Source organism: Xyrauchen texanus, chromosome 2 (genome assembly GCF_025860055.1).
Source record: "Xyrauchen texanus isolate HMW12.3.18 chromosome 2, RBS_HiC_50CHRs, whole genome shotgun sequence".
Lineage (NCBI taxonomy): Eukaryota > Metazoa > Chordata > Actinopteri > Cypriniformes > Catostomidae > Xyrauchen > Xyrauchen texanus.
This window is the reverse complement of record NC_068277.1, coordinates 7,217,194-7,241,284: the sequence shown is the minus strand read 5'-3', so window position 1 is coordinate 7,241,284 and position 24,091 is coordinate 7,217,194. Positions and strand designations below refer to the sequence as shown.

The 24,091-nt window shown below is 38.3% G+C and overlaps 2 protein-coding genes across 2 annotated transcripts in view; both read left to right on the top strand.

Annotated features, from left to right (window-relative positions):
- The window catches only part of myo9aa (myosin IXAa), a 185,454-nt gene extending 181,846 nt beyond the window's left edge, over positions 1–3,608 (top strand). Inside the window, 1 exon segment of the mRNA XM_052146821.1 lies at positions 1,680–3,608. Within this exon segment, the coding sequence (XP_052002781.1) occupies positions 1,680–2,092 (413 nt within the window). The 3' untranslated portion in view covers positions 2,093–3,608.
- A 3,935-nt stretch (positions 3,609–7,543) lies between these two features.
- scamp2l (secretory carrier membrane protein 2, like) lies at positions 7,544–23,611 on the top strand. The gene is made up of 9 exons (XM_052138672.1): positions 7,544–7,760; positions 8,403–8,480; positions 13,425–13,499; positions 13,657–13,771; positions 13,851–13,979; positions 16,056–16,215; positions 17,378–17,479; positions 19,267–19,384; positions 19,613–23,611. Exons 1-9 carry the CDS (start codon positions 7,704–7,706, stop codon positions 19,751–19,753), a joined length of 975 nt encoding a protein of 324 aa, XP_051994632.1. The 5' UTR covers positions 7,544–7,703; the 3' UTR covers positions 19,754–23,611.
- The last annotated feature ends 480 nt before the right edge of the window (positions 23,612–24,091 follow it).

Here is a 24,091-nt window from a genome sequence, read left to right as displayed (position 1 = left end):
TTTACTTTTAATTGTTTATATTGTAACACGTTGTAATGATTGTAAGAGTACATATTTGATTTCCCTTTTCTGTTTGAATGAGCAGCTGGAAGCTGTGAAGCACAGACATTTCAAAATAAGAGTCCCAGGTGTATTTCTGGCTTGTTTATTTTTAAAGTCCTATGTTATGCACCACATTGTTTTCTTTCTGGTTATTTTTGGTATTTTGGTTGCACAATAATCTGCTTCTGGGTTTTAGTTCAATTTGGACTCTTTTAGCCTCTGTCTCCAGCCCTGTCACAAGAAGGAATTGTACTTCACAGTTCACAGTTTTGTAATGTGTTTTAGTAATATATAGATATTTATTGCCAAGTAAGTTTTACAAAAGGAATTATTTTTGGTTTATTGGTGCATGTCTCAAATGTGCATCAATCAAAGAAATGTAAACAATTTTCACCTAAGTACATAAAATATTTCAATATATTTTACATATATTAATGTATAATCGCTTCAGAGTTTCAAAGTAATTTAAATGTCATTTCCTAAACCATACCTTATCATGGAATCAAGAGTCAAGACTATGTTATAAACCCTAATGGCTTTGGAGCAAAAAAATAATAATGGCTGGTCGATTTTGAGAGTAGAAATCCTTGTATTTCAAAGCGGCTTGACACCAGCCGGCCGCGGTCCATTAGACGGAGGCAACCGCCAGAGAAAATGAAGCAGTCGTCCCGCCGGCTGATCGCCGGTGGCATCTCACAAGAAATGGGAGTGACTAATTCGGCGGCAAACGTTTCATCCCCGCCAGTGGGACGCACCTATAGCCGACAGCTTCGGGTCGGCGGCAAAAAGAAGCCGTGTGGATATTTTTTGCTATCTGGGAAAGACTAAGAAAATGTATAACACATCCAATAAATCGATAAAAAAAACTATAGTCACAAGTCACTTTATTCTCATTTCCACAGATGTTATAGAATAAATGTTTAATAGGCAGATTCATCTGTTATTGCATTTCAACACGTTGTTATCCTATCAGCAAAATCCAATATCGATCAACCTCTAATTCATATGTTTTTAATATATATTGGTACATAAACCAATTTTAATATGATGTTTATATGTATATGGAAAACATGTCTAAACTCGGAGATACCCTGTTTAGCTTATAATCAATGTTAAGGGGTTAGTTCACCCAAAAATGAAAATCCTCTCATGATTTAGATGTGTATGACTTTCCTTCTTCAGCAGAACTAAAGTGAGGATTTTTTCAAGCACATTTCAGCTCTGTATGTCCATGCAATGCAAGTAAACAGGTGTCATCAGGCTGCTGGCTATTTGACGGTCCAAAAGGCATATTTAGGCAGCATAAAAGTAATCCACACTACTTAGTTTGCTCGACGGTTAGTTACATTTGCAATACAATGTGACAAAACATAAAATGTAAAAAAGTAGTGGTTTTTCACGCTACACCGTTACTCATTGGTAAAAAGAGCTACACAGCTACGGTCACATTACTGTAGATATAGTTAAAGTTATAGATCACCTGAAAATGAAAACTATAAATTGTATGGGGGAAGAATATGCAATGAAAGTGAATGGTGACTGAAACTCCCTTTGTGTTCCAATGAAGAAAGAAAGTCATATGGGTTTGGAACAAAATAAGCTTTTCCAGCACTGACCTCCTCTTTCACTCCCAGCAGAGCGAGGCCCAGCACTGGTCACCTCGAGGCCCAAGAAGTCCGAAGGCAAAGGCAGACCATTTCTGCGGAAACAGCCTGAATCCCTGGACTCCGTAGATTCCAGTTCCACCGTCTCCTCTGTGTCGTCTTCCTACGTGCACCCAGCCACACGAACCCACAGGTTACGTTTCCGCTCCAAGTCGCCTTCATCTAGACTATATCTATCCAGCCTGGACCAACCCGAGCAGGACGGAGAGGATACGCCGCAGTTCACCAGTCGTGGCACGTTCAACCCAGAAAAAGGTAAGCAACGGCTGCAGGGTGCCAAGAACTCCCTTCAGAGGTATCCTGAACATGGTGGAGGCCAGAAGAGGGACCCAGACTTACCGCCCCAACAGATGGTGGTGTACGGCAGCAACGAGTTCATGGTGTAAAGTCCACGAGATGACACGTCCATCCCTCCCTGCCTGCTCACTCGTGTTCACGTTTGCCGCATTACAGTCCTTAAGTGCCATGTTGCCTGGAAAGAAAAGAGCTGGGCTCTGCTGAAGACGCCGTTGACGGATCTGTGGGTGTATGTGTGCGGTTTTGCGATTTTGGGGAACGCAGGGCAAAAGGAATGCTGTGGAATATTCTCCTCTGGACTTTGGCAGCTTCGTGACTGTGATTTACGAGGTCGAAAGGCAAGACAAGGAGGCAAAGCCATTGACGAACTCCCTGAATCTAAGCTTAACTATGGGCTGCTTTAACGTTTACAATGTAGAACCATGTAAGCAGCGTTCTCTACGATGTTTTTGCCCCTTAAGCCTATTTAATAAATTTTATTTACATGGAGTATATAAATATATTATGTGATATAAAATGTATAAAGCCAGAGCACCAGTGACTGCTGGGTTGTTTAATTCATACTGTATATTATATCTTGTATCTGTCATGAATGCATTAGAGAGAGAGGTGAGGAAGTTGGTTTTGTGTGGATGTGTGAATGAAGTTTGTGCTGCTTTTTGTGTTGTGCTTGGAGGGAAATGATGCCATTTAAAGGGACCAAGTGAACTGGTGTTTTAATGCCAGAGGATCCCAGCGTATATTGAAGACTCCGAGGTCTTCCAAATCGCCAAATAGTGTATTACATCACCTCTCAATGACCATCCATCCATCCATTGTTTGGATCCATTCATACTCAGAAATATGTTTTCTTTCCTGTTTTGTGTGCTCATATCTGCCTCAATCATGCTCTAAGAAACCAGTGTTACTATACAAAACCGCAGCTACAAGATCACTATTGTTACTTGCATTATTTTAGATAACGTCTTATAATAACGAATTTCTTTGGATCATTCACACAATGCAAATATAAAGTCCCCTTGTCAGAAGATGACTTAAATACTACTTTAATATATTACAAAACTGTCTCTTCTCTCTGTAGAGGATGTGTGATATCTCATTCTTTTCATTAGCCGTGTTGGCATATTTTGTGTCTCTCCATCGCTAGTTATTGGTGTCGTCATTTAACCTTCACAAAATGCTATCGCAAGCCCTTTTGACAGATTCATGTGCAGGATATGAACTATAGATATCTATAATAAAACATGTAACTAGTTAAAATGCTAATTATTGATATCAGCGAAGGAATTGCTACTAGTGATGATGCTTTTGTTTTATATCAATATTACGTTGGCGCTTGGGAAAATGACATCACTCCTGGAAATACCCATTCTTTATATAAAACATTACATTTCAATATATGTTTTTATATATTTTCTTTTTTTGTAACTGCATTTGCACTTGGAGAAAATCATTCACTCCTGTTCAAAATGCAATTACTAAAATGTATTTCTGACTAGCTCAAATTCCAAATAAACAAATCAGCGATGTACTTTTTAGTAGTAAACATTATAACTTTTGATATCAATAATTATAATTGCAAATGTCCATTCCTGGTATCAACTACAGAATTAAATATATATATTTATATATATATATATATATATATATATATATATATATATATATATATATATATATATATTTAATAAGATTTTTACTAGTGGTATTGTTAATTTCAGGGGACTGGATATTGATATTGATATCATTAAATTAAAAAGTAATTAGTAAGAAAGAATTTTACAATATCTTTAGTTACAATTACATTATAGATATTTGAAATGAACGCCGCCCCTAGTGACAACCAAATTGCAGATATAACAAAACATTTTTACTACTTGTAATTATATTGTTTATGTCCGCAGTGGACGTTTGCACTAGTAACAATGTCATTATCAATATAAAAAATGATCGTTTTTACTTGTAAGTAGTACTTTACTTGAAGGCTGATATGTGAAATTTGAATTTTTACTAGTAAAATGGTCATTCCTGAAATCTGCAAAGGAATTGCTACTAGTGACAATGCGTTTGTGCTAGTAAAAATGGCATCATTATTTATGGATATACCCATACTTTATATAAAACATTACATTTAAACTAGTACATTTCACAATGATCTGTCATTCACTCCCATTCAAAATGCAATTATAGACGTCTGAAATTAATTTCTTGTTAAGATTCCAAATAATCAAATCAGCTTTGCGCATTTTAGTAGTAAACATTATATGTTGGAAATCAATAATTACTTTGTTACTGTTGAAAATATCAATTTCTGGTATCAAAAATGTCATTAAAGATTTAAAGAATAAAAAGGTAAAAACAAAAATCTCATTTTTGTTTTCACTTGTGGCAATGTTAATTAATGTCAGATATTGATAAAATAAAAGAGTAATTAAATTGATTGTAAAATGCTTCCTTGTTACAATTAAATTATAGATATTTTAAATTAATGTCACCACTGGAGACAACCAAATTACAGATCTAATATATATATATATATAATACTAGTAATTACATTTTTTATATCATGAATGGACAAAAATGATCATTTTCACTTGTAAGTAGCACATAGCTGATATGTGAAATTGGAATTTAGCCTGAAAGAAATTAACTATAGATATCTATAATTAAATGTTATACTTGTGAAAATGCTCATTACTGAAATCAGAAGGAATTTCTAGTAATAATGCTAGTTTTTTTATATGAATAATTACATTTGCACCAGTAAAAATGACGTCACTTCTTGTGAAAATACCCATTTTTTATCAAAAACTATTTTAACTAATAAAAGATGTCATTTTTATATCTGTAATCGCATTTTCACTTGTTGAATTTAACAATGATCTGTCATTCATAACTGCTTAAAATGCAATTACAGATATCTAGAATTAATTCCTTACTAGGAAAAATGTACTTATAAATTTTTATATCAATAATTACTTTGTTGATACCAGAAATGGACATTTGCAATAGAAACAATTGAATAAAACATTAAAAAAATGTAGCGACCACAAAAAAAAAACATTTTTCACTAGTGGTAATATTAATTTCAGATTTCTGGAAATGTATCTCAGATAACATAAAATTGAAGTGTAATTAAATAAATTGTAAAATGTTTTCTTACTAGTTACAATTACAATATAGATATTTGAAATAAACATCCCCAAATTACAGATATAATAATTTTATTTTTTTTACTAGTTGTAATTAAATCGTGTATATTATTCTGTATATTCTGCAAGTATCAAGAATGAACTTTTATACTCGTGCAAACCTAATTACTGACATCAAAAATGAGCATTTTCACTAGTGTTGCATTTTAAAGAGTGACAATTTCATTATAGATGCCTGAAATTCCTGTCCTGCATGTGTTTAGATGTTGAACGGGCTTGCTATAGGATGCTGACTGTGAAACAAACCGAATCAGTCATTTACTTGCTCAACCAGTCAAATGTTTTCCAATTCTGTCACTATAGTTTATGCAATAATCAAAAGCATCAAGATTAATAATTGCCACGTTCAGTTCAACTGTGATTACGGTAAGGTCACTCTTTTCAAGGTTTGGCACCTGTAATCATTGAGTAAAGGCTCTGTGATCATATGGGCATGTACACCTGAAGTCACTGTCAGAATTGCAAATATTAATTTATATTGTGTTATTTTAGATCTCATTGATTGCTGACACTGGTCACATCGCCTGCCAGATTGAGCAGAGAGCGCTGTCTGGCCTCAGAGTTGTCTTATGTCACGTGGAGCCGTATGTGTTGGACAAACATTTCTTATGAAAGAGAATAAATGGCTGTAAAATAAATGACACATTTTGAACGAATTAGAACTGGATTTGTGCGGTATTGTGGTACTATAACTGCTCAATTTGACCACACACACACACACACACACACTTGGGGTGATTCTTGCAGGAGAACACGAATTACCTGTTTGTCCTACACACCTGTAAGAGCTGCTCTTGTAGTCAATGAACAGATGCTTTCTTTGGCAACAGGGTGCATCTAGACTGAGGGAATTGTAATTGTCTGAGTAGATAAACCTGTTTTACTGGACAAGAGATAAAGATAAGTTATAACTAAATCTGAGGGTGTATGTTGAAAAGTAATTGTGTAAGTTGCATTCAAATGTAAGTTCAAAACATATCAAATATTGTCAGAGTCAACGGCTAATATTACCCTAAAATATATAGTGGATGTATCATGTAACGGGGATAGGAATAGAGGGTAATGCCATGGTATTTTGTGTTAGGATGCACTGATATGAAAATTTTTGGCCAAAATATGACCTACTTTAGTCGAATATTATCAGCGATGCCAATATTTTGACATTTAAGGTACAATAAAGTAAAAAGAAAAAGATGATATGATTACATGATTAATATGGGGGGGGTATTTTTCTCCTTCTAAAACATTTTTGCACTTCGGTCAAACACCAATCATTCAAAACTCACATTTTACACGATTGAACATTACAAATGGATATTATGCATTATGATTTGACATGCCTTTTTAGATTTAATTTACTATGATGGGTAGAGGTCGTCCGACGGTGGATTTTGCCGATACCGATAACTATGGTGGTGGGAAAGGCTGTTATCAGTATCTGCAAAATCCGCTATCGGCCGATAGTTTTTAAAATCGATTTACAGAATCAACATTTTCTTAGTCGGCACAGACATAGACACAAGTGTGCAAAATTAATAAAATCCCAGATGTAGTTTATTTTTCAACCAAAATCCCAATAATAATCAGAAAACAAAGGAAGATTGGGTGCATAACGTGGGACTTCTAACTTTAAACATGCCTGAAAAACACCGGGGACTCTTATTTTGAAATGATGGAGACTTGGCTCCGTTACAACGTTACATTTTTCATATTGACCAAATTGAACTTTTTATAGCCTGTGTATTATTATTGTTATTATTAGTCACAATATATGTACATATGTTTTTATGTGCTGATGATGGGCATTTCCAGAAAGCAGCACTTTTCTTTGCATGCCCTCGCTTCGATTCAAAAAACGTAATTATCAGGAGGAACCCGGAGGAATAAAAAAGTAACTATCAGCCTATCATTAATGGTAGGTATTTCTTTTATATAACTGAAAAAATTATGATTACAAATAAACAATATTTTTTTTTTCTATTTCGATAGCTGCCGATATTTGTTACATAATTTCAAAATAAGAGTCCCCGGTGTGTTCCAGGCTTGTTCATACTTAAATGTCCTGCGCTATGCACCAAAACTTTTATCTGTTTAGTACTGTGATTTGGTTGAACCAAAAACTGCATTCTGGTATTTTCTTCATTTTGGACTCGTTGCCTGCCATAGTAAAGAGTAAAAGTTTTTTTTTTTTTTGGACATATTATAAATTGACTTAAAAATTGGTAGTTCTTTAAAGACTTTCAAAATGCTCTCTTATTCTCGATAATTTGACAGTGTTTACCACAACAGCACTTAAAGCAGTATTGATTTCGTTGAGTGTAAGCAGAGAGCTGCTAGCTGTGGAACTTTAGATCAAACCAGATCAAACAGCATCGCCATAGTGACGTGAAGCCTCCATCACGCATGCGTAAAGAGGTGTGCTCACAAGGGGAGTTTCGCAGGCAGGTAACGCGAGCAGCAACACACCTGTGTTTACATTCAAAACACAATGTCTGGATTCGACAGTAACCCCTTTGCCGAGCCAATTGATGTCAATCCTTTTCAGGTAAAGACCGCTTTTATTATCATTATATGTTTGGTAATATATCAAATGTTGAAAGTTTTGTGCGCTGTGAACCTGTTTGTGTGGTTTGTTTGGTTCGGGCTCTGGAATACTGCGTCATAGAATTGTTTCGAGATTGACAGGCGCTCAGCCAATCATATTTCAGTGTATGAACGAGGAGCCAATCATCTTCTGATGACGAAGCAGGAAGTGTAATTGTGTTAAAATATTTCGCCTGGTTTTACATTATTTTAAAGCATAAAACCTGAGTTTTTGACATAACAAAATATTCCGTAGCGCCTGTTTATTATTATGCAGTGAACATAGACAATTTTGCTGTCACAAAACGCTCTCAGTAGCGATATATGTCATTGTATGCAGCAATTGTAAGAACCCTACGTACAAATTCAACAGGTGTAAGAACCCTACGTACAAATACAACAGGTGTAAGAACCCTACGTACAAATACAACAGGTGTAAGAACGCTACGTACAAATACAACAGGTCCAAGTTATTTACAGTCATTTACCATTGTTATGAAGTCCCTTACAAACCATAGTGTAGCAGTGATGGTATCAGGTGACAAGACTTACTTGAGAATATAAAGAATATTCAGACGTGCCATTTTTTTTGTGTGTCTGTCAGGATCCATCAGTAACTCAGGTGACCAACGCTGCAGCTGATGGCATCGGAGAGTATAACCCATTCACAGCCGGTGGTCTGGTATGTATTGCAGTTTCACATCCTCATTATATAACAAACATAAAAGAAACTCTCTTATAAACTTCTCATGCTCATCACTCTGTCCCGAATTAAAAACAATTGCAACGGAAAATGGTAGAGGATTGCTAATGGAGTCACCATGTCGAACCAGTTATAATGGGACAAAATAAGTATATATATGTTATTGATAATATCAATAAAAAAATGAGAATAGCCATATTTTAGGATTACAAATGGGGCAATACGTAGGCTACACATCTAAAACAAGCTGAGAACTGTGTCTGAATTACGTTATTGCTGTTTTATACATCTGTAAATCAAGATATTGCCTAAACAGTGATCTTCACATTGGTCCTTGGAGCAGCATGAAACAGAAAGCGGTTTAGATTCAATATAAATTATACACAGAAATCTGTGATTAGTAACAATTCTCAAACACCCCAAAAGATCACATTGTAATTTGAAATTTTGAAATTGCAATGATTAGTTCCAAATTCTCTGGAAAAGAATGCTTCTTAAAAAAAATCCTGAGCGAATGCTATATAGAGTGCTGCAGTCTGGTTGCGGAAGTATCACATACATTTATTCGAAAGATTAATTGATTGTCTTGGGTAACTTTAAAACCTTAAAAGACAGGCCTACCATGCGCTCAGAGGTTGTTTATCGATCGTATGTCTTTGTTTAAGCCATCAGTCTGCGTTATGTCTATATTATTGTTTAAAAATCATGTTTGATAGCAGAATTCCTGGTGTACAACTACACTACCCATGTACCAGCAGAGAATGATCCACCAATGAGAAAACCGCGACCAACAAAGCCCACGAAAAATCCAGTCGGTCTCCCTACACCCTGAAATTACATATATATTTGTATATATCAGAATATTTAAAATATATTGTTTATATACTTATAATCAACCTAAAATATATATATATATATACACACACACACACACACACACACCAATCAGCCACAACATTAAAACCACCTGCCTAATGTTGTGTAGGTCCCCCCTCGTGCCACCAAAACAGCACCAACCCGCGTCTCAGAGTAGCATTCCGTAGAGTTACCGTAGACATTGACAGTTCAAACCAGTTTGACCTTTCTCATCAACAAGCCGTTTCTATCTGTAGAACTGCCGCTCACTGGATGTTTTTTGGTTTTGGTACCATTCTGAGTAAATTCTAGAGACTGTTGTGCGTGAAAATCCCAGGAGATCAGCAGTTACAGAAATACTCAAACCAGTCCGTCTGGCACCAACAATCATACTAGGGTCCAATTCATTGAGATAAAATTTTTTGGTTGATGTGAACATTAACTGAAGCTCCTGACCCGTATCTGCATGAATTTATGCAATGCGCTACTGCCGCACAATTGGCTGATTAGATAATCGCATGGATGATTGTTGGTGCCAGATGGGCTGGTTTGAGTATTGGCGGTATGACCCACTACCATCAGGGAATACCATTGCCATGAAGGGGTGTACCTGGTCTACAACAGCGTTTAGGTAGGTTGGCATGTGTCAAATTGACGTCCACGTGAATGGTCGGACCCAGTGTTTCCCAGCAGAACACTGCCCAGAGCATCACACCTCCATCGGCTTGTCGTCTTTCCAAAGTGCATCCTGGTGCCATCACTTCCCCAGGTAAACGGCACACATGTAAACGGCCGTCCACTTGATGTAAAAGAAAACGGGACTCATCTGACCAGGCGACCTACTTCCACTGCTCCAAGGTCCAGTTCCAATGCTTGTAGGCTCTTTCGACTGTGGACAGGGGTCATCATGGGCACTCTGACCGGTCTATGCCTACGCAGCCCCATACGCAGCAGGGTGCAATGAACTGTGTGTTCTGACACATTTCTCCCATAACTATCATTAACATTTTCTGTGACTTGTGCCACAGTAGACCTTCTTTCGGTTCGAACCAGATGGCATAGCTTTCATTGCCCTCGCGCATCGATGAGCCTTGGTCACCCAACACCCTGTTGCCAGTTTGTGATTTGGCCATATTAATGTGGCTCTTGTCAAAGTGGCTATGGTCTTTTCTCCTCCATTCTCGGTACATCCGAATATTACAATTGCGGGACAGGTACAGGATGAAAGCAACAACTGCCCGAGTTACACCAGGAATGCACAATCCCTCCATCAGTGCTCAGACTGTCCTCAATAGGCTGAGAGAGGCTGGACTGAGGGCTTGTAGGCCTGTTGTAAGGCAGGTCCTACCAGACATCACCGGCAACAATGTCGCCTATGCACACAAACCCACCTTCACTGGACCAGACAGGACTGGCAAAAAGGGCTATGAGTCTAGTGAGTCATGGTTTTGTCTCACCAGGGGTTTGGACTGAGCTTGTTGTCATTGCAGGCAATCTCAACGCTGTGTGTTACAGGGAAGACATCCTCCTCCCTCATGTGGTACCCTTCATCCTGACATGACCCTCCAGCATGTCAATGCCACCTGCCATACTGCACCTTCTGTGTGTGATTCCCTGCAAGACAGGAATGTCAGTTTTCTACCATGACCAGCGAAGAGCCCGGATCTCAGTCCCATTGAGCATGTCTTGGACCTGTTGGATCGGAGGGTGAGGGCTAGGGCCATTCCCCCCAGAAATGTCCAGGAACTTGCAAGTGCCTTGGTGTGAGATATTCCCAACTCTTCCACCAAGAACTGGCAAATCTGGTGTAGTCCATGAGGAGGAGATGCAATGCAGTACTTAATGCAGCTGGTGGCCACACCAGATACGACTGTTACTTTTGATTTTGACCCCCCTTTGTTCAGGGACACATTATTCAATTTCTGTTAGTCACATGTCTGTGAAACTTGTTCAGTTTATGTCTTAGTTGTTGAATCTTTTTATGTTCATACACATATTTACACATGTTAAGTTTGCTGAAAATAAAAGCAGTTGAAAGTGAGAGGACGTTTCTTTTTTCTGAGTATATGTATGTATATACACTTACCTAAAGGATTATTAGGAACACCTGTTCAATTTCTCATTAATGCAATTATCTTATCAACCAATCACATGGCAGTTGCTTCAATGCATTTAGGGGTGTGGTCCTGGTCAAGACAATCTCCTGAACTCCAAACTGAATGTCAGAATGGGGAAGAAAGGTGATTTAAGCAATTTTGAGCGTGGCATGGTTGTTGGTGCCAGACGGGCCGGTCTGAGTATTTCACAATCTGCTCAGTTACTGGGATTTTCACGCACAACCATTTCTAGGGTTTACAAAGAATGGTGTGAAAAGGAAAAACATCCAGTATGCGGCAGTCCTGTGGGCTGAAAATGCCTTGTTGATGCTAGAGGTCAGAGGAGAATGGGCCGACTGATTCAAGCTGATAGAAGAGCAACTTTGCCTGAAATAACCACTCGTTACAACCGAGGTATGCAGCAAAGCATTTGTGAAGCCACAACACGCACAACCTTGAGGCGGATGGGCTACAACAGCAGAAGACCCCACCGGGTACCACTCATCTCCACTACAAATAGGAAAAAGAGGCTACAATTTGCAAGAGCTCACCAAAATTGGACAGTTGAAGACTGGAAAAATGTTTCCTGGTCTGATGAGTCTCGATTTCTGTTGAGACATTCAGATGGTAGAGTCAGAATTTGGCGTAAACAGAATGAGAACATGGATCCATCATGCCTTGTTACCACTGTGCAGGCTGGTGGTGGTGGTGTAATGGTGTGGGGATGTTTTCTTGGCACACTTTAGGCCCCTTAGTGCCAATTGGGCATCGTTTAAATGCCACGGCCTACCTGAGCATTGTTTCTGACCATGTCCATCCCTTTATGGCCACCATGTACCCATCCTCTGATGGCTACTTCCAGCAGGATAATGCACCATGTCACAAAGCTCGAATCATTTCAAATTGGTTTCTTGAACATGACAATGAGTTCACTGTACTAAAATGGCCCCCACAGTCACCAGATCTCAACCCAATAGAGCATCTTTGGGATGTGGTGGAACGGGAGCTTCGTGCCCTGGATGTGCATCCCACAAATCTCCATCAACTGCAAGATGCTATCCTATCAATATGGGCCAACATTTCTAAAGAACACTTTCAGCACCTTGTTTAATCAATGCCACGTAGAATTAAGGCAGTTCTGAAGGCGAAAGGGGGTCAAACACAGTATTAGTATGGTGTTCCTAATAATCCTTTAGGTGAGTGTGTGTGTATATATATATATATATATACTACACAGTACTGTGCAAACGTTTTAGGCACTTGTGAAAAATGTTGCATAGTGAGGATGTCTTCAAAAAATAATGGCATAAATAGTTTTCATTTAAAAAACTAATTTTAAACATATAAGCATACGCCTTCAGATCAAGGTTTTTAAGATCATGAGAAACTTTTCAGGCAAGTGACCCCAAACTTTTGAATGGTAGTGTATGCATGTTTTTTTTTTCTGATTACATAATTTGAATTGTAGTTTGCGCCCTCTTGAATGCACGTGTAAGTACGCAATCTCGTACCTTTGTCATTTTGTTCGATTTTCAAACACTTTTTTGCTTCAAATCAAAGTTTGTAATGTTTTGATTCACCTCAGTGCTGGTTGGTTTGGTTCGGTTCATGGTTTACAACTCTTTTATGAAGGATTCTGTGAAAATCTTATGGATAAAATGAATGGGGAAAAATACTTCTGGAACCAAGACAGCTGAAAATGTGTGCAGGCACTGTTACACTCCGCTGCATTGCTAATAGAATATAATCATATTTTGAAATGAATTATAAAGGAATCAAATACAAAACTACTGGATACATTGAAATTCCTAAACTTAAGCTAAAGTGTTGGTTCCAAATGTTCAAAGAAATTACAATAGAATTACAGTATAAAACCTTGAGGATTTATTTACTTTTCCACTGGAACATTTTAAAGCTGTCTGTGTTCTGTATTGATCACAAGCTAAATATTTGACATGAATTCTCATTGAAGCATGAACGCACCATACCCATCTCTGCTGCATCTCAACCAGCAGTTCTTCAGACAACAGTGGAGCCCAGTCCACAGGTTAGTTCAGCCCTGATTAATGCATGCGTTTCATGAACAAGGCCAAATATAACTATATTTTTGCTAAGTTGTGTACTTTTTAAATCACTTTGGTGTTGGGGCATAAATCTACATACAGTAAAGAAACGTGTGTGTGTGCGTGTGCTTTCAACATCAGGCCAGTGTAGCTGCTGGACAGGCTGGGCTCCTCCGTCAGCAAGCGGAGCTGGAAAAGAAGGCAGCAGAGCTGGAGCGTAAAGAACAACGGCTTCGTAATCAAGATTCAGCGCGTGGTGAGCAACTATCCCCCATATGGAAATATTGACACCTATGTCAATACAGTTGAGATGATGGAAAACTGTTTATTTACAGGCAGAGAAAACAACTGGCCTCCATTGCCAAGGTTTTTCCCGATAAAACCTTGCTTCTATCAAGATTTCAATGAAGAAATTCCTGTTGAATTTCAGAGGATTTGCAAGATGATGTACTACCTTTGGATGTGTAAGTGAAGGCATATTTAACTAAACAATTTATTCTCTCTGTGGGTAGGCAATTGAGTATAGGGCTTGCTCTTAAAGGAATATTCCAGGTTCAATACAAACTAAGCTTAATCTGCGGCATTATGTTAATTACCACAGAAAATTGTTTTACTGGAGTAATATCTGGGTTACAGTGAGCACTTACAATGAAAGTGAATGGGGCATATCTCTAAAGATTAAAATACTCACTGTTTCTATAGTTTTGGCAAGTCGTTTAGGACATCTACTTTGTGCATGACACGAGTCATTTTTCCAACAATTGTTTCAGACAGATTGTTTCACTTTTAATTGACTATATCACAATTCCAGTGGGTCTGAAGTTTACATACACTAAGTTAACTGTGCCTTTAAGCCGTTTGGAAAATTCCAGAAAATAATGTCAACCTTTAGACAATTATCTTCTGATAGATGGTGTACTGAACTGGAGGGTTACCTGTGGATGTATTTTAAGGCCTACTTTTAATCTCAGTGCCTCTTTGCTTGACATCATGGGAAAATGAAAAGAAATCAGCTAAGACCTCAAAAAAAATTTGTGGACCTCCACAAGTCTGGTTCATCCTGGTTTCCAAATGCCCAAATGTACCACGTTCATCTATACAAATAACTGTATGCAAGTATAAACACCATGTGACCACGCAGCCATCATACTGCTCAAGGAGGAGACACATTCTGTCTCCTAGAGATGAACGTAGTTTGGAGTAAAAGGTGCAAATCAATCCCAGAACAACAGTAAAAGACCTTGTGAAGATGCTGGAGGAAACAGGTAGACAAGTATCTATATTCACAGTAAAACAAGTCCTATATTGACATAACCTAAAAGGCTGCTCAGCAAGGAAGAAGCCACTGCTCCAAAACCACCATAGAAAAGCCAGACTACAGTTTGCAAGTGCACATGTGGACAAAGATCTTACTTTTTGGAGAAATGTCCTCTGGTCTGATGAAACAAAAATGGAACTTTCTGGCCATAATAACCATCGTTATGTTTGGAGGAAAAAGGATGAGGCTTGCAAGCCGAAGAACACCATCCCAACCGTGAAATAGGGGGGTGGCAGCATCATGTTGTGGGGGTGCTTTGCTGCAGGAGGGACTGATGCACTTCACAAAATAGATGGCATCAAGAGAAAGGAAAATTAGTTGGATCTATTGAAGCAACATCTCAAGACATCAGCCAGGAAGTTAAAGCTCATCACAAATGGGTCTTCCAAATGGACAATGACCCCAAGCATACCTCCAAAGTTGTGGCAAAACGGCTTAAGGACAACAAAGTCGAGGTTTTGGAGTGGCAATCACAAAGCCCTGACCTCAGTCCGATAGAAAATTTGTGGGGAGAACTGAAAAAGCATCTGCGAGCAAGGAGGCAAATAAACCTGACTCAGTTACACCAGTTCTGTCTGGAGGAATGGGCCAAAATTGAAGGATATCCAAAATGTTTGACCCAAGTTAAACAATTTAAAGGCAATGCTACCAAATACTAACAAAGTGTATGTAAACGTCTGAGTTCAACTGTATATCCAATTTTGAAACGTTGTTGCTAATATGACTACATAATGCTGTAAACCCTAAAACAACAGTGAATTCACTTTCCATTCACTTCCATTATAAGTGCCTTGAGTTACAAATGATGTCAATTGAGCTTAACTGGTATTGAACCAAAACTTTTTTTTAAACCAAAGACGAAATGTAGTACTAGTGTACATCTTACGGCACACTGCAAAGTATAACTGCACACTATGTTTTCAAAAAATTAGTACATAAATATATACAAGCATAAACGGTAGTACACTTCATTGTTGTCATATGACCTCACTACAATGTTTAATTCTTTGTTGTATATTGCATTTCTCCACAAATGTAGTAGGTCATTCTGGTACAGTATTTTTTCATGCATACAGAAAATGTGTATACTGTGTATATTACACATACTGCAGTAAAAGACAAGTAGTATGGTAGTTGGCGATTCTGAACATACCCCACTCAAATATTTTCATGACTGTATGGAAGTCTAGATATTAAGGCACTTATTCACTTTGTTTCACAGATCATGGTGTGACACTGTTTCTCAATATGTTGGCATGTCTGGCATGCTTTACTCTATCTCCTTCGAATGGTGTGGACTTTGGACTTTCAATCCTCTGGCTTATTTTGTTCACTCCCACTGCGTTCCTCTGCTGGTACCGACCTGTATACAAAGCCTTTCAGTAAGTTACATATGGCATCTGATTAAATCTAATGAATAGAAATCTTCACCCCTACATTGTTATTACTGAAATGTGTTTTGACGTTTTACAAGATTTTTTTTGTAATACCTTTTATTCACAATAGTTCTCATTTCTATTCACAAAGAAATTTTGTTTTATTGTATTTCTGTACGTTTTTTTTTAAACGATTTAAATGTGCATTTATTACTGTAATCAGAATTTGGATAAAAATGTGTCTAATTGTATTGAAAAATAATGTCACTCACAATGCAAAAAAGGGAAGGAGGTATTGCCCCAAGTGAAGGAGTTCAAGTACCTCGGGGTCTTGTTCACGAGTGAGGGGACAATGGAGCGGGAGGTTGGCCGGAGAATCGGGGCAGCGGGGGCGGAATTCCACTCGCTCTATCTCACCGTTGTCACGAAAAGAGAGCTGAGCCGAAAGGCAAAGCTCTAGATCTACCGGTCCATTTTCGTTCCTACCCTCACCTATGGTCATGAAGGCTGGGTCATGACCGAAAGAACTAGGTCGCAAGTACAAGCGTTCGAAATGGGCTTCCTCAGAAGGGTGGCGGGCTTCTCCCTTAGAGATAGGGTGAGGAGCTCAGTCATCCGTGAGGAGCTCAGAGTAGAGCCGCTGCTCCTTTGTGTCAAAAGGAGTCCGTTGAGGTGGTTTGGGCATCTGGTAAGGATGCCCCCTGGGCGCCTCCCTAAGGAGGTGTTTCAGGCACATCCAGCTGGGAGGAGGCCTCGGGGAATACCCAGGATTAGGTGGAGAGATTACATCTCCACACTGGCCTAGGAACCCCTCGTGGTCCCCCAGTCAGAGCTGGTTAATGTGGCTTGGGATAGGGAAGTTTGGGGCCCCCTGCTGGAGCAGCTGTCCCCGCGACCCGACTTCAGATAAGTGGTTGAAGATGGATGGATGGACAATGCAAAAAAAAAAAAAAAACCCTAATGAAATAATAATAATTAAGCTTCATTTATTTTCTTTAAGCAAAATACAATTTCTTATATTTTTCTAGTTATTTTAGGGGGGTAATAGGCCTGGACGTGCTCTTGAAAGTTTTCATGAAATTCACAGATCTTTATTCTTTACAATACATCTTAATGTGGCTTCTGAGTAAATTAAACACATCTCATTTTATTTTCATTTTCATTGCAGATCAGACAGCTCCTTCAGTTTCTTCTTTTTCTTCTTCATTTTCTCATTCCAAGTAATCGTGTACATCATACAGAGTGTCGGGATCCCCCACTGGGGAAACAGGTCAGTAACTCCATCACTCGATGGCAAAAACATTTTGTGTTTTTGAATTTTCTTGTGTACTTCCTTTCTTCACGTCTCTGACAAATAATCTGCTGTTGGGTTCATTTTCTGTGGGCTCGGTCATCACATTTTCCATGGACCTCCTTATGGTTGTTCTCTTCTTAATAAGTGTCTCTTTAATTTTCCCTTATTTTTTTGTGCTTATTTTTAACCATAATTCTTGTGTGTTGTTTATTAGGGACCAAGCCCTTAAAGGGACAGTTCACCCAAAAATGAAAATTATCTTATCATATACTCACCCTCATGCCATCCCAGATGTGTTTGACTTTCTTTCTTCTGCTGAACACAAACTGAGATTTTTAGAAGAATATTTCCGCTCTGTAGCTCTATACAAGGCAAGTCAATGGTGACCAGAATTTTGAAGCTCCAAAAAGCATTTAAAGGCAGTATAAAAGTAATCCATAAGACTCTAGTGGTTTTCTACTCTTTTTTTTTTTTCACTGTACATCCTGCCATTGCATTCTCAAGGCACATTTTTGATTTCAAGCTCAATTACACTTCCTAGTGCTTTACGCTTGAGCAGAGCACTAGATGATGCTTTTGGAAGTGTAATTGAGCTTGAAATCAAGATCGCCAAGTATGGATAGTAAATAAGGGTTATTTATTTTGTCTGTTTTCACCGAAAACCAACTGGATCGCTTCAGAGGACATTGATTTAACCACTGGAGTCGTATGGATTACTTTTATGCTGCTTTTGGAGCTTCAAAGTTCTGGTCTTGGATTGTATAGACCTACAGAGCTGAGATATTCTTCTAAAAACCTTAATTTGTGTTCCGCAGAAGAAAGAAATTCCTCCACATCTGGGATGGCATGAGGGTGAGTAAATGATGAGAGAATGTACATTTTTGGCTGAACTATCCCTTTTAATATGCAAATCCTAGGTAGTATTTGTTAGTTTTCTTATTATTATTCTTCTTTGTATACCATACAATAATAATTGAATGATTTTAATCACATTTTAGCTTTTTAAAAATGTCACATTCTATCAATTTATATGATGTCATGAAATTGTATTTTTTATATTAATAAAAGCTGTTGTAATTGTTTGAAATTTCGCAAAAAGTATTGAAAGGGTGGCAATAATTATGGCCAAAGCGTTTTGGTGAAAAAATATTTATTTAATAATAAGATTGTTTTACTTCAATTAAAGGTTAGATATTTGTGATTTTTGTTTTTTAATGAAAGATCAAAAGGAAAAACATTGCAGATTTATTTTGGCCACCACTGTACAGGGAAAATAACATGGGTCCTAAAATTGACCCTTGAGGGACACCACACTGTAATTGAGCCGACACAGAAAAATGTTTTTTACCTAAATTTACAGAGAACACCCTTTCGTTTAGATAACCAGAAAATCACTGGAGGAAAGTTACTCGATGACTTTTAATATTCCAAATCGTTCGTGTAAATTTTGACAAATTGACAGGGAGAACCCCGAATTAGAAGTAAAGCTGTATCTTGTCAATACTTTAAGATATTAAAATAACATTTATCAAGTATCCTTAGGATCCCTGTGATCATTAGAGACTGCTCCCCCTGGTGGTCAAAGTTGAAAATTATGTATTTTGGACTGGCTATCCTAAAATCATAGCTCTGCTGTCATCTGATTCTTTGTATAGTGCTTGGTTAAGTCACAGCAAATCTGCTTGCAGCTGTATTGATATTTGTTGACAAACTTCAGAACAAAAGTGTCCAAAAATAATGTGTATGTAATGATTGTCTCCTAGTGGTTGGATCATGGCCATCGGGATGCTCAATAGTAATATACCAGTGGCAGTGTTTATGATGGTGGTAGCTTGTTTCTTCAGTGTCAACGCTGCGCTGTCAGTCGTCCTACTGAAAATGGTAAGTCAATAATACACACTAAATAGTGTATTGCAGGTTTTATTGCATGGGTTTATGCTTGTTTTGTAGTGAATGTTTTCTGTATGGTTATACTTGCTTTTATTTAACATCGTGCGCATGCTTCCATGGCTGATGTCATGCAGTTAAGCTATATCTCTCATGCTCTTTAGACATACTGTGATTTGATATCATGGAACGTATAGTTTCACACGTACTTTGTCTTTACAGGTTCATTCCAAGTACAGGCGGACAGGTGCAAGCTTCCAGAAAGCTCAGGAGGAGTTTTCACAGGGGGTCGTTTCTAACCGAACCTTGCAGACTACAGTGGCCTCGGCGGCATCTTCAGCTGCACAGGGAGCCTTCCATTAACACCCACATACACTGATCATTAAAGACTGTGTCTCATTACAACATGATACTTCAATACTTCCAGAAAACTCTGGTGCAATACATTCATTTGGTACTGAAAATATGGGATGGTAAAGTAGTTTTACCTGGCTGTGGATTGGTGAGAAAATGGGTTGTCTATCCGGATATAGGCTGTCCTTTCCTCCTGTATTCCTTTTCATTTAATGAAGGCAAAAATATTGGTGGTTTTATGTACAAGTTATATTCAATTAAAGTGTTTCAAAGGCACCGTCTCTGATGTTGGTCAAATTAGATTTTACATTGAAATTAATGTCTTATAGTTGAGTTAATGTTGAGTCGGTATGTTTAATTGTACACCCCTTTGCTATACTTTTTGTATTTACAAACCTTTTAGTGAAGTTTGTGAATGCAGTGTTACATATTGTTTATCGTTTAAATGATTTTACACTGAGTCTTTAAATCCCAGCTCAATTTAGCTGTATGTCGGCATACAGTTAAATAGTAAGTGTTCGAAGCAAGAAGCTTTCTTTTAGCTTTTGAGATCAATATTGGGGATGTTGGTGGTCCTGCTTCAGTAGTTGTGAACTGTATTTATAATGAATAGTACTGTTGTGATAATGTGCTCATCTGTTCGTTACTTTTACTGTTCTTAAACTGATATAATTGTTTTGCAGTGTTCTCAACTATGAACAAAAATATTTGTTTTTAAATTAAGGATATCTTATGTTACTGTGGTTGACTTGGGTGGGCTGCTAATCTGTTTGAATGTTTAATTAAATGTGTTATGTTTATGTGGTTCATTGCTGCCTTTGTATGTACAACTTTTAAAATGATTATGCACGTAAAGCATATAAGGTTTTTTTTTTATTATTATTATTATTATTAGCTAAATATTGCACCGAGAGATGACGAGACAAACATGTATTCAAACCATATCCATGCTCTAGAGAAACTAGCGCGTAGCCATCTTGACAATTTTGTCTCAGAACTTCCTGTCTAGCGGTTCTATAAATCTATGGTGTTGATGTGAAAGTGCAATTAGCTAACGAAGTGAATTTACAGGTTATAGATTTGTCAAAAGCTATCATGAGTATTTTAAAGTGTTCAGGGAATATCATAACAGAAAGCAGAGCAGATAGATTTTAAAACCAGAGTACTTGGGGCGGCTGTGGCTCAGTTGGTAGAGCGGGTCGGCTACTAATTGCAGGATTGGTGGTTCGAATCCCGGCCCACATGACTCCACATGCTGAAGTGTCCTTGGGCAAGACACTGAACCCCAAGTTGCTCCCAATGGCTTGCTAGCACCTTGCATTGGTGTATGAATGTGAATGGGTGAATGCGTCACATTGTAAAGCACTTTGAATACCGTTAAGGTTAAAAAGGTGCTATATAAGTACAGACCATTTACCCTTTACTTCATTCTTAAATACACAAGTTCTTACCTTCACACTGTGGATGTACTGATATGCTTCTGTGCTCATGAAACTCCAAGAGACAACACTAAGACTGTGGCTGAGATCAGAATTGCATACTACCATTCTACTCATACTATTTCTGCCATAGACACATTACATTCTCGTGGACTCGTTCTACATCATCATCCACTGCCGAAGTTCGATTCCAGTCCTCAAGAACGCAAGTACCGAGAACGCAGGATATCACCCGGATGTGTCCTTGAAATCGAGGTTGCATTGGATGGTGACTTGTGGCAAAGCCTTTGGGTGCGTCTCAATGTGTTCCCTAGTTCAGAAGTACGAGCACTGATCAGTGAGTCGACCATTTTTAGGGCTGTCTTATTCGCAAAATTGTTCGAGTGCACTGATACGTTCGCTCCCTAAAGAATCCCACAATGCATCGTTAAAACTAGGGAGCATACTTGCTCACTTTGTTTCCTTACCGGAAACGTTGTCATGTCTTCTGATTATTGTTCACACACATTAAGTTTCTGCAGGTGACATTAGATAATATCCATTGCACCTTGAGTTTAACAACTTGTATTTTAGGTTATTTCGGCCACAATGAGGGTGAATGTTCACAAGCCATAGACCAGCAGTGGCTCAGCACAGTCACTGTTTCCGACTGTTTTACACATGTAATTATTTTGATCCATTTTGCAAGATAAAGTATAGCTCTTTGATATTATAAGTTAATATAATATGACAATGTATAATACTCCAGCTCCACAGCAAATGCTGGATTGAATGATCCTATATTTCTTAACATACAGCCGTGGCCAAAAGTATTGCTGCTTCAGTATTTGTAGATTTCACATGTTTCTATGGTATACTGGAAAACAATGATAAGCATTTCATGAGTTTTAAAGGCTTTTATTGGCAAAAACATTCAATATATGCAAAGAGTCAATATTTACAGTGTTGACCCTTGTTCTGCATAACCACTGCAATTCGCTCTGGCATGCTGGATATCAGCTTCTGAGCCAAATCCTGACTGATGGAGATCCATTCTTGCCTTATTAGTGCTCAGAGTTGATCACAATTTGTGGGCATCTGTTTGTCCACTCACATTTGAAGACTGACCACAAGGATTAAGATCAGGGGAGTTGCCTGGCCACGGATCCAAAATGTCAATCTAATGATCTTTGAGCCACTTCAGTATCACTCTTGCCTTGTGACGTGGTGCTCCATAATGCTGGAAAATGCACGGATCATCACCAAATTGCTCCTGGATCGTTGGGAGAAGTTGCTCTTGCAGGACGTTTTGATACCATTCTTTATTCATGGCCGTGTTTTTGGGCAGAATTGTGAGAGAGCCCACTCCCTAGGATGGTCTCAGGATGCTTCGCTGTTGGCACGACACGGGATTCATGGTAGCATTCACCTTTTCTTCTCCAGACTATCGATTTTCCAGATGTCCCAAAAAATCGGAAGGGGGCTTCATCAGAGAAAATAATTTTGCACCAGTCTTCTACTGTCCAATCCTTGTACTTCCTGCAGAATTTCAGTCTGTCCTTGATGTTTTTGTTGGAGAGAAGTGGCTTCTTTGCTGCCCTTCTAGACACCAGGCCATTATGCAAAGGTCTTCGCCTCACTGTGCGTGCAAATGCGCTCACAACAACCCGCTGCCAATATTGAGCTCAGCACTGGTGGTGACACGCTTCCATAGCGGACTCCTCAGGAGGAGACGGTCCTGGTGCTTGCTGGACACTCTGGGACGTCCTGAAGCCTTCTTCACTGCAGTTGAACTTCTCTCCTTGAAGTTCTTGATGTTCCGGTAAATGGTTCTTTCAGGTGAAATATTCTTTGCAGCAATTTCCTTGCATGTGAGGCCATTTTGATGCAAATTGATGATGGCTGCACGTCTTTCTTTAGATGTAACCATTGCTAACAAGAACACAATGATTGGAAGCACATCTTCCCTCCTTTTATAGCATCAGTTGGCTCTTATAATCCAATCAGATGGAGTGATTTCACCTGACTAGTACTCGTTCACACTTTCCCAGGTGCTGCTGATATGATTAATTAAATTATGTTAGCTGGTCATTTTGTGCCAGCGCCAAAAAACTGTGAAATTTGGGTTTTTGTGATAAAGTTGATTTTTTTTTTTGGGGCCAATTAAGCTTTTGGCAATTATTTAAAATGCATCTGATCACTCTGCACAATAATCTAGAAAAAATGTGAATCCACACCAACGTCAACTGAAGCAGAAAACTTTATGAAACACAAAATTGATGTCACTGCCAATACGTTTGGCCACGGCTGTAGTGACTTACAATAGTCTAATAGAGGTTAATATTAGTTTATTGTATTCTATTTATGCAGTATAATAATGTTAACAAATGATCTTATTGTAAAGTGTTACCAACTGTGTCATTGCTTTTATGAGTAGTGTGGTGTGATATTACAGATTATGTATTAAAACGAATTAATCATCAACTTTGTTTTTTCTCTCTTCTCAGTAGTGCTTTACTCATGTATAATCTTATGCTTTGACTAGGAGGGAAATTAAATTATTTACAAAAGAATCAGTACTGAGTAGTGTTCTCGGTGCAGGGGCGGTCTGGCCATCGGGAGCACAGGGCGTTTTTTCCGGTGGGCCACTGGGTAATTTGGGCAAATACTGGCCCCTCCTACAGGCGATATAGGCTGCCGCCCTGAGCTTCAACATTCCCACAAGGACCTCATAACGAAGCAAAAATCTAAACTCTGTAAGACAAGCCAAAACAATGGCTTTTATTTTGAAATTACTTACACATTGGAGCGCATGGACTCTGTACCTTGTGTGGACCTCATTTTTTTACATATAAATAATCAATAATAGTGACAACCATAAACAAAAGTATAAGATGAACTCTGAATAATCACTAAATGACACTCAATC